Source organism: Sciurus carolinensis, chromosome 4, assembly GCF_902686445.1.
Source record: "Sciurus carolinensis chromosome 4, mSciCar1.2, whole genome shotgun sequence".
Lineage (NCBI taxonomy): Eukaryota > Metazoa > Chordata > Mammalia > Rodentia > Sciuridae > Sciurus > Sciurus carolinensis.
In genome coordinates, this window is record NC_062216.1 from 35,604,130 (window position 1) to 35,616,330 (window position 12,201).

Genomic DNA, 12,201 nt, shown 5'->3' on the forward strand with positions numbered 1-12,201 from the left:
GTCAATAAAATTTAATTGCACTAAAATCAAATGCTCATTAGGTAATAAGGAGAGAGAAAAGTGTTTATTGATTATATGTCAACAATTCTTTATTGTCAAGATTGGGACAGCTTCTTCCTTTTGCTTACTCTCTCAGGTAAAATATTTTAAAATGGGTAGAAGAATATCCTGAAACATACACTGAGACATTTTAAAGGTATTTTTATCCAGTTTTCTATGCATGTATAGGAAATATGTTTTATGTATGTTTCTGTTAGAAATGACTATGCAAAACCGACTTCTGCAGAGGATAATATATATGTGACATCACTAGTGTTAATTTTGTGACAAGATACACTTTTAACAAGCAAAAGACAGCCATTTTAATTTGTTTCCACCCATTGAAATAGTTTTTTATATTAACTGTATACTTTTGAACAGCAGCTTTAGAAGCCAGAATAATACTGTCATAGAGAAGTTACTGCTACTCAAGAGAAGTTACCTTTTAAATAAAGCATAGCTAAAATGCTGCTATCCATTAAGAAAAGGGAATAGTAGAGACAATCAGATAAAATGGGAAAGAGATGAATAAGTAGATGGTCTGTATAATTTGACAACTGTGAGCATGGTATTAAGAACTTCAGAGGAGGCTGTTTAACTAGGTCCAAAGAAAGTTCTGTTCCTAATTCTGAAATTCTTATGGGATGTGTATTGAGCTTTCTTATTCTTTTTGTCTTGTATGCAAGCACTCTGCTGCTGTCTGAGTGATTTTCCTAGGTATGTTTTCCAATTTGGTGGTATTCTCTATAGTTGGTTTTAATATATTTTTTAAACCATCCAATGGCTTTTAATTTCAGTGACTCTATTTCTCCTATTTATAGACATTCTACTTTTGAAGGCTGCCTCATTTCTTTGCATTGTCTAATTCCTGTATTTTAATTTTAAGTCTTTAAACATTTTAAATATACTTACATTATACTCTGAAGTTTGGTGGGATTTTGCTTTTTGTTTGTTTTTGGTTTTGCTTTTTTTGTTTGTTTGTTCTGTTTTGTTTTGTTTTTTGAGGATCTAGTATGGAACTCAGAGCAGCTAGGCAAGCCCACTATCATTGAGCTGTGTTGCCAGCCCTAGCTGAAGTGTTTGAAGAGATAAATGTCTGCTCTGTTTTATCTATAGGCTTTGGCTTTAAAGCACTGTTTTCCCGTAGGTTTTATAACTTTAAACTGCAGACTCATTGAAAGCAGGACTTGATCTGTGGACTGGGATATGTCCTGAGAGAATGTTCTAAAAGAGTTTTGAGTTGGCTTCTGCTCAGTACTCAGGCAAAAGCATTGCTGACCCAGGGTTACATTAACTGTAGTGTCTTTGGGTTCTAGAACCACATTGATATTATTATTTCAGTTTCATACCTTATCCGCAGGAAAACAGGCCTGTTAGTACAATGTCAGTTGTTTGGGGTTTTTTGTTTTGTTTTTCTTTCCTAACCAGTGCTTAGGACAACATAGAAAAATTTCTTATTGTTCCCTTTGCAATGAAAACCTTTTAAAAGTCTACCTTTTAACTGACAGTGCAGGCATTATCTCGAGGTCTCAGTACAAGTGAGATATTGTCTGTTGTCTCCTACTTAGATATTTAAAAAGTTACAGAGACCAGCTGACACTACAGTGTCAGTTCATATGCTCTCAACACCTTTCCTGTCCATTCTGTTTTGGGCTCATCCTTTCTTTCCAATTCAGTTACATTAACCTCCATTGATGGGCTCTGTTGATGGGCTGAGATTATTGGCTATTTCGTTCACTGCTTTGTCCTCAGTGCTTGGAACAGAGCTTGGCAAATAGTATACACTTAATGCTATACTAAACCAATTAATTCAAAAGGTATCTATTATATCTTACCCAGCAGTTTTATAGTAAGGGATTTGTTGGATAATCTAGACTGCCAGATTGCCTGAAGTAGAAAGTGTAATGGACTCAAAAGAGAGAGAAAGAAAATGCAAAGATTTAAAGACTCACACCTTATTTCTTCAAAATCCTTATATCAAAGAATGGCCCTAAAGAAAATAAAGCACATTCTCATTAACCCAACAAGTACAGTAAATCAGCACATCTCTGCTCATGTTAGTAACCCTGTCTAGTCAGTACAAACCTTAAGTATGTTTAACATTTTTCATATCCAAGTGTCTTTATATAAATACCTTTATAATCAGTTATCTGATGATGACAAAAATAATATTGCTTGTTTACATAGCATTTAGAATTTTTATAACATTTTAAATTTTCACTGAATTTGTATGCAACTTTCTGACAGATCATTTATGCTGGTAAAAATTTTTATATAATGTTGCATTTTAACAAAGGGCTTATATAGGTATTTGAACAGACAATTCACGTTCGAACACTTGACTTGTATGAGAATCCTAGATAGAATAATGAACCAGAAAAACAGGTTTATGTGGAAATGATTTTATGAGTGAGGTGATGACTTACTTTTTCAGTTTCCATTGTACCATTTAAAGTGGTCATCTTATTATTGTCATATTGGCAGGGGCTAGAGAGAACAAGTCAATGCCCTGGCTATTTTTGCTTAACTATGATGTTTACTGAGTTTGTGTGGAAATATAAACACATATTCCTTAATTCACATTTTCCCCATTTAAAAGGGAAATTCTTGTGACCTATTTTTCTTTCTTCATAGGAAATAATTATTACTAAATGTCTGTTATGTTTATGAGATTTTCTGAGGGAAGGAGATGTTTTGTTGAAAATTTATTCTGAGTGTCACGAATTTTGAGGTGGGTACTGGAGATTGAGCACAGGGGCTTTACCACTGAGCTACATCCCCAGTCCTTTTCTTTCTTTTATTTTTTGAGACAGGGTCTTGCTAAGTTGCTGAGGGTCCTGCCAGGTTATTGAAGCTGACCTCAAACTTAATAATCCTCCTGCCTCAGCCTCCTAAGTCACTGGGATTACAGGTGTGCATCACCTAGCAGTATAATGAATATTTTGAATGTATAATATCACCTTTCTAGTCCCTCCTGAAATGTAGCCACTGAGGGAAGTTATATTGTCTGATTTTTACTATTCAAAAATTAAGGGAAATTTCTGTAAGGCCAGAGAGCTAAAGAACAATGGAATAAAAGATAAAGCTAAACCAAGAATTGGATTGAGATTTTCAAAATCAAAAGCTAACTATAATTTGACCCTTGTATACTTGGAAAATGGGCTTGAAGTGCAGGTCACTATAGTAAAAACTCATATGGTAATACTACATAGAAAAGCAAAACTGTTTTCTATGTTTTGATTTGGTGACTTGTTTTAAAAAAGAGGTCAGTTTTGAAGAAAACTTCGGTTTTTTTGTTTGTTTGTTTGAGACAGTTAAGAGGAAGTGAAGATAGAGTCCAGAAGTGGAATGAGAATAGCCTTAAGGACTTAGGACAGAGGCTTTAAGCCCACCCTCTGCTCATCACCAGTAGTAGCTTGGCCTGGCTCCTGTTGAGAGTACTCTGTGCATCAGATTCTACACTCAGAGGGGCCAAGACCGGAGCTCTTATTCGTTTATTCAGTTTGCTGACATTAGCATCCAAGCGTAAGCAAGCCACGTGCAGGTGAATGCCTTGCAGGTGTTTTGTGAACACGGCTTCTCAGGCTTCTCTAGCACTGTTGCAAAATTAAAAATGCTCTGTTCCTTCTTTCTCTCACATCCCCCTCTCTCCCTCTGTCTCTCTGCCTCCTCTCCTTAGCTCCCTTTCCCTCCAGGGCCCTCGCTCTTTCCATCCTCAATCTTCCTTTCTCCATCCCTCCATTTGTCTTTAGTTTGGCTCACTTTACTCAGACTGCAATTGTTCTAACCCACACAGCTTTCAGCCTTGCGAATTAGGGTTTTTCTTCCCTGGGGAGCCTCTGCAGCCAGCCCACAACAGAGATCTAGGGAAGGAAGAGAGGGACAGAAGTGTGAAGCAGGTGGGTGGGACAAAGCAGTTCTAGTGTGGTGGTGACACCTTTCCAACTGTGCACACCTGCTCAAAGCAAGTGCCAGCCCCCTTCTCCTCCCCTCTTCTCATCTCACACTCACCTTTCACTTCCTTCCCCCCCCACACACACAGATGCAGACATACACTCACACAAAGATATTTTATCTCCCAGCAGGTACTATTTTCTCTCCCAGCTTTCCTGTTTGAAAGTCCATTTCCACTCTGCTCCCTGAAGACCACAGCCTAAGTCGTAAACTGTAGAGGAGCTGGAGCTGAATTGCACACAGTGGTCTGGGAGCTGCCAGTAATGTCTTTTAATTAAAAAAAAAAAATTCCAGCCAGGTGTGGTGGTGCACACCTGTAGTCCCAGCTTCCCAGGAGGCCACACCAGGAGGATCATCTGAACCCAGGAGTTAGAAACCAGCTGAGGCAACAAAGCAAGACCCAAATGAGTCCAGATACTTTCAGACACTAGATGTTCTTTATAGATGGCACTTCTAATTGTAGATTTCTTACCTATTTAAGCAAAATGTTTCCTTTTCAGACATACTTGATTGTGTGTTCTTACTTTTTGTGATGATGGAATTAATTGCTCACAAGGCTTTTCTGTTACTTTGTTTTTCCTCCTGAGGTTCAGTCCTAAAGGGACTTGTTCCTTCTCTACTCTTCATAAGTTACCTTTTAGCACTGTTCTATCAGGCACTCTATCTTTTTACATACCCTAAATAAGCCCTATAAAATAAATGAAGCTCAGAGTGATTAAATAACTTATTCAAGAAAATATCTCATGAGAAATAAATATCCCATGTTTATTGACATTTGACTCTATGTCACCTTGCAGCCCACTGATTCATAACAGAAGAGTTGCAATCCAGGAAATATTGTCAAAAGTTTCCATTCTGGCCCATCCAGGGCTCAGTTAATATGCCTTCCTTTTGCTTGGAATTGAAGATCTTTCAATTCCCCAAACTAACAGGAATCTACCCTGTCATCCGTTAGCTTCTGTGGCTCCTAGCACTTCCATGATCCAGTTGTCAACATACATCACACCTTTTTCAGTGTCTACCAGTATGCGCGTCACCCTCGCTCATAGGTTTAACATGGAAACTGACAGTCTTAAGTGACACTGTTGAAGAACTGAGTTGTTTGATGGCAAAGGGCAGAACAAAATGACCAAAGTCTTTTCTACCTAATCCCCATGATTGATAAAATGTGACTTTTAAAAAATATCTTCTATAAACTTCATTCAGCTAATCAAATGAAAACAAGCAACTGTTGGGCTTTCATTAAAGTTATATGAACAGGAATTATATGGAGAGGAAATTGCAAAAAGAAAAGGAAAAAGAAAGAGCAATCTGAGAAAAGGCATTGGTTGGGTATCATGGTATCTTATAAATAGAATGTCAAGAATTTTATTTATTAAAAAAGCAGAGAAGAATATTTTGATAATAAAAGGTTAGTTTCCAAAAGAAGCTTATCTTTTAATACTTTAAGTATAAACATATTTCATTAATAGCATATCTAATCATAAGCTTTATAGTAGAAAAATACTTTTTGATAATATATTTAATAATTTTATAAACTGTTTCATCTTATATCTTTATACATTCTTATGTATTTTATATAATCATTCCAGTATGTGTACATCTTAATAGTTAGATTTTAAAGATCAAGACAGTTGCTATAGTTGCAAAGAAATAGTCCTAAAAGCCAGTATCTGGGTTTTGTGACATGGTACCTGCTTGAATAAGATGACCTCTCAGTGCTGTTACTGCAGAAATGTCATCAATAAATCAGCAGTTTTAATAGTCTTTGAAGTACAACTTAAAGTGAAGTTACTAAAAACTCCAAAGAAATTTAAGCTAGAGTTCCTGCCCTTCAGGACATAAGTATTTGGTTGGGTAATAGGACATGATTATGAATTAACCTTTCAATTAAAGACAATATGGGTAGGTCCCACTTTTTACCACTTCAATAAAATTTCTCATGTAATTCTTCACTAATAGTCATCCTCAACAAGTATTTATTGAGACTCTATCTTTGTGTGGTCTCTGAGAGCTCAAAGACAAATTAGACATGGTTATTACCCTTAGAGAATTTAACAGGGGACATGAGACCTGCAAAATTAGTTAACTGTGGTACAGAGAAGAAAGTGAGTACAACCACGACCAAAGAACATATAAAGAATTCTAAGAAGACTAAAGAGACGAGCTTAATGGTTTCTAATTGAACAGAAGGGATTTCATCTTTCTTCCAACTCAAAATAAGTGGAATTTAGATATAGAAAGGTAGAGGAAAATGTCTTTCCAGATAGAAAGAACTATGCCTAAGAGATGTGGCACATAAAGTGGGTACAAGAAACTTGACTAGAGCAAGTAATGTATGGAAAGGGCACATGAAGGAAATGCATGCAAGATGTCTTTTGGGCTATCTGTGACCAAATCTGGTATTCAGTTCATCTTTAGAGTTCGTTTATGCTTGATGGACTCCAGGAAGCCACTTGGAGTTTTCCAGGAGTAAAACCACATGTTCAGAGGTATGTTGTGGGAACATTAACCCCGGTAACTGTGAGTTCTGATTGTCACAAAGCCATTATGTCCAAAACTTTTCCTCAAGTCTGGGCAGTGCTTGTGTGGGTGGATTCCCTTAAAGCCAAAGGCTGCCTCTGTTGTGCTGGTTTATCCTTGTGTGAGTTTTTGTCCTGCATTAGATTCTCAAGCACTTTTCCAGTCTCCAGATCTCAACCCTGTCCTCCATCTCCTTGTGTCCATTTTGAACCTTGAGCATAACAATTTCCCTAGATATTCAGTTATTCTTCATGGGAGGACTTAAAGAATTTTCTGTCTATTCTCAGTAGCAGTAATAGTGATATTCATCTTAAGCAAACATTTTAATCTTAAAAATACTCCAAGTCATGTAACTAATCATGTCTCCCTCTTTGTGTTGGCAATTAGATTATTTAGGGACAGATTTGTTTGTTGCTTTAAAAATCTACAGAACTGTACAGCAGACATTTTATCTGTTTACCTTAAATTTGGCTTTATCTTTCCCACTTTAGTTTTTTTTCTTTTACTCTGCTTTCCTTTCTGTTTTTAACTTTATCTTGTAAGAATTTATATACTTATTCTATCTTTATTAAGTTGGTATAAACAAATAAGTATTCAAGCCCAAACCTCAAGAATTAACATTAACCCTAACTGAATTCTTGGATTTTCCTTCTGTTCATAGTCTACTGCAGAACTTAAACTTCTGGCCACCAAGCCTGTCTCACTCAGACTCTGCACTAATTCTGTTCCTTCAGATTTTAGATACCTAGCATTCATCATCTGAACTGGTTTTATTATTAGTAATCCTGACTATATAGTCAAATCAAAAGAGGTCCCAGCAGACAGAACACATTGCTAAATTTTTCTGGGTACCACTGGAAAGAGTATGGATCTTTGCATGGTGTCTTTTGCACTGTAAATTCTCAGTAAATCCTGGAAAAATGAAGGAAGGAGCCTAGGCAAAACCCACAGCAGAACATTTTTGAAAACTTCAGTGGAAGTTTTCCTCACTGGCTATGTCTAGGTTTAAGAATAAGAATCCCCAAAGGACGAATGATCTCACTGATAAGCGGATGATGACACATAATGGGGGGTGGGAGGGGGACAAGAAGGGAGGAAGGAAGGACTGTATAGAGGGAAAAGAGGAGTGGGAGGGGTGTGGAGGAGGGAAAAAATAACAATGAATCAAACAACATTACCCTATGTAAATTTATGATTACACAAATGGTATGCCTTTACTCCATGTACAAACAGAGAAACAACATATATCCCATTTGTTTATAATAAAAAAAAGAATAAGAATCCCAAATTATCATATTGAAATGTGGGATGATAATGGGTCTTAAATTTTTGATTTTCAATAACAGTCTTAATATCCATAATGCTTTATATTACCAATTACACAATGCTTTCACCTCTTAGAGACTTAGCATATCCCTGAAACATATAGTCTAGGTAAAAGTTTGTGGGATGAATGGTCAAATGCATGATTAATGAATGATTGAGTGGATTTCATTGGCTTCTTAGAGTACACTACGACCTTGATGGGGCAGTATTATTTCCCTCATTACAGATTAGAAAACTAAGGCATGTTATCATGGTGCCCAAAGGTTAGGACTTAAATTTGGTTTTCTGAATTTATACTGCTCTTGACATAGTATAATATTTAATTAAAAACCTGTGTTATATAACATTTAAAATATAATTATATGTAGGCACTGTGCTTAAAAACAACATGAGGTCATCTGATCCTATACTTCTTTTTAGGCATAGTCTCATTCGAAGTATTTCTTCCTTTTCTCCCTTTGTTTCCATTCCACTGATACTCCTCGCCTAATCTCAGCACTCATAACTGCGCCTTGCTATGCCATCCTGTAAATAGCTTCTTGAAATACTCCTTAAAGCCATTCATAGAAACTCTAATCATATGCCCTGATGCTGGGGAAGACCATATTAATTAATTAGATGAAACCTGAATAATTTTTCATCTATTTAACATTATTAGTTTCTTTTTTCCTAACACAGTTTTAGAACTATATGTGCTATTTTAACCCTACCATTCCCTCAAAAGCTTATTTCAATTTAACTGAGATTTTGACATTCATCCTTTATTGTGAACACCAAACCAGTGACCCAAAGAGGATATGTGCAGTTTCTGGTATGAGGAACTTGAAGAATAGAGGCTACACAAGGAAGTGGCTCTGTTTTCATACTTCAGTGTTTTCTATATCCCTTACTAGAAGAGTGAGAAATTGTTAGTTATTAGATTATATGATATGGATTATTAGAGACCATTCAAAACACATGATAATTACTGATGTTGTATGCTATGGGAGGGGTTATTTTTATTGTACCCTGTAAAGAGATTTGATAATACATATATTCAAACAATTACATATGTATTCGTTTCATGCATGTAGAATTACAGTGTTAGACTATGTTATTTGGCTTAATAAGCACCGCTGGAATTCACGTTGTAGATGAAAGATAGTCCCTGTGTTGCCTATTCTCTTTTAATATGTGCATTTATATTAATAACATGATTTAATGCATCACTTTAAAATTATATTGCATTTTAAACTGCATTTAGCAAAAAATCGACATCCTATGCATGTGGAACTTTAATAAGTTCAGCATTAAATTAAAGAGTCATACATCCGTTTGATAAAATACAGTATTTGTAGATTCTAGCATGTCCGAAGCTAGGTAATGAGATTGAAAGTAGGTCTCAAAGGTTACATTAATTTGAAATTTTTAATTTCTGATTTAATAGCTTTAGGGATTTTCCCATAGTTAAAACACAGCTTTGTGTTTATATTTTGAAGTTGCTGGGTCTTCTATGATTCTGTTCTAGACCAAAATATTTGTACCATTGGCGTGGCTTGAGTCTCTCTGGTCACCTATGACTTACTCCAAAATGTAGTTATACTGCATACTGTGAAATTGGAAAATCTGTTCTGTGTGTGTTCTAATGGATGTAACGGTCATTAAGTATATGAGTCTTCTGACGTTGTAATCAGATGTGATTCAGTCTGTTAAGTATCCATGAAACAACATCTGCTTCACAGAGTGACCTTCTGCTAAAGAATACTTAGCGTCTATTAGTAGATCATAGTGCAGATCTGCCTTATTTGAAATGCACTAAACTAGAGTAGTCGACTGCTGTTTAGCAACTAGCTTGTAATAATTTATCGCAGTTAAATAAAGCTTAAAAAAACTCCATTAAATAATTATAGGGATTATATGCATTTCGAAAACCTTTGTGTTCTACCAAAATTACCCATTTAATTTCAGGGTTGGTTTGTTAAAAAAAGCTAACGTCTAAAGGCACATTAGGGGAGCTGTCAGATGCTGTTTTCTGTAGGTGTTAATAAAACCAGATGAAAAAAAAATCTGAAACAAATTAAAACCAAAAGCAATTTTGCCATCTGTTGTATATTAATTAGAACTTTGTGTATCAAGGGTAAACTTGCTCTTAGAGAATGTCACTGAACACCCGCTTAATAGAATAATATGCAAATTTATTAGGTTATGGATTTATATGCAGTTTTTAATTCTAATTCATCTATAGCTGATCCCAAAGAAATTGGTAGTGTGTATGAATATGTGTGTATATATGTATATACACATACATAGATATATATATAATGAGTTTTCTTTTCTTTTTTTGCAGAGCAACCTGCAAACAACCAAGGCCAGTCTACCCTGCAGCCTTTGCCACCTTCCCATAAGCAGCACTCTGCACAGCATCATCCATCCATCACTTCTCTCAATAGAAACTCCCTGACCAATAGAAGGAACCAGAGTCCGGCCCCGCCGGCTGCTTTGCCCGCCGAGCTGCAAACCACACCCGAGTCCGTCCAGCTGCAGGACAGCTGGGTCCTTGGCAGTAATGTACCACTGGAAAGCAGGTAATGCCTAGGTTTGAGACTCTCAGAGCATTTGATGGTTACACCACATGATATACCTGCATGACTGGGCATATTCTACAGTATTCAACTAGCCATATTTTGTAGCATGTAAAATTTAAAAATACAATAGTCCACCCCTTTTCTTATGAAGAGAAATTTACTATATCTCTGTGTTTTTCAGCTCCAGGTTATTAGGAATAGTTTAGTTGCTGAGCCAGTGAGCTTTCCTATTCTTTTCATACATTTTGTTCCCACTGAGAGATGAGAATAAATGACCTCAGTTAACTTCTCCTTACTACTGTTTTTTTTTCTTTTCCTCAAATTATCAGACTTGTAGAGAAAAACAAGGAGATGTAAAATGTGATTTTCAGTCCCCTGTCAGTTAATTCAATGAACATATTTAGCAGCTTCTTGGTTCTAGACATCCATAATCTCTTGGGACTGTATTTATCCATTATATCATGAAATCATAGTGTAGTACCTGAGCACCAGTTAGATGACCATTTATTAAGGATATTTTTAGTTTCTTATAATATGGGGGAGATTGGACTTATTCTCTAAAGTTCCTTCCGGCAATATTTCTTGAGACATTCTATTCATTGTTAGTTCTATTAGAAAATTCTTCCTTACAGTGAACTGAAAATCTGTCTCTAAAAATTGCATCCTCTGGTTGGAATCAGGCAACTAGTAATCTGGAACTATACAAAACAGTTTTCCCCCATTTCTGTGATGGCTCATGGGCCTCTCTCTGTCTTCCAGAGGCTTCACCAGTGTAATGGTCTTTCTGTGTCATTGTTCACCTTCTGGTGATTCAGTGAGGTTCTGAAGTTATGACCTATAGCTCAAGCTGGCTGACAGGTGACTGTCTGTTCATACAGAAGTGTAAATCATTTAAAACTGTGCTGAGCTAATCCAATTCAGTATTAAATAACTCTGGGTACTAAAATTTCACCTTTTACTTTGAACTGAAGCTTGGTGGTCAGTATCTCCTTTATATTTTGAATCGCAGGATCTGTTCTGGCAACTTTGTAGCAAGATCTCCTAACCTGCCTGTTATTATTTATTTCTTCACTGCCCCAAGCTTTTATTAGACTCAGAGAAAAAGAATTATCACCATATAAAAGCTTAAAAATAGAAGACTCTGGACCCCCTGAGAAAATATCCCCCAAATGCCCTGCCCTGTAGAAACTTCAGCTAACTGCCGCATTTAAATTAGCTGCTGTATGAAGAAATTGTCTCACAATGAATGAATTGCTATTTCTCGCCATTAGCTCTGTGATCTATTCCACTTCTGCCTGGAGGATGAGCTAGTAGGAGGTTCTCACAGTTAGTTGTCAACAATAAAAATCTGTCTTTTCTTTTACTCTTGACCTAAGAACAAGGTTCCAAAGAACTCTTATCTCTTTATCTATAGTGGCAGCCAAGAGTAGTTGAGTTTTATTGTTTATTTTGTATGATTGAACACTCTTCTGGGAAAAATTAGAAAGAGAAAGAAAAGGAAAAGTAGTCAAACAGCAGTGCTCTCTTCACCTAGGACAAGATTCATATATATAATTTGTTTTTTTCCTGAGGTTATTAGCACAGAGCTAAATTTACCCACTGTAATTAATTAGTACGTACTGAACAACTAATCAACACTGATTCACTATTGTCATTTGGAAAAATTTTGTTAGGAAAAAAGTAATTTTCCAGATGAGTCATCAAATTGAATATGGATAATTGCATTGTAGTTGACAATAATTGTTTTGACAAATATTTATGAAATATGTCAAATTAAACCATCAGAAACCTGTCT

At 36.0% G+C, this 12,201-nt stretch overlaps 1 protein-coding gene across 5 annotated transcripts in view; it reads left to right on the forward strand.

The window, feature by feature from the left end:
• Positions 1–12,201, forward strand: part of Tenm3 (teneurin transmembrane protein 3) — a 453,046-nt gene that overhangs the window by 249,822 nt on the left and 191,023 nt on the right. For all 5 annotated transcript variants that reach the window (XM_047548919.1, XM_047548916.1, XM_047548917.1 and 2 more), the window contains one exon: positions 10,169–10,406. In XM_047548919.1, coding sequence (XP_047404875.1) covers positions 10,169–10,406 — 238 coding nt within the window. The remainder of the gene's footprint in view (positions 1–10,168; positions 10,407–12,201) is intronic.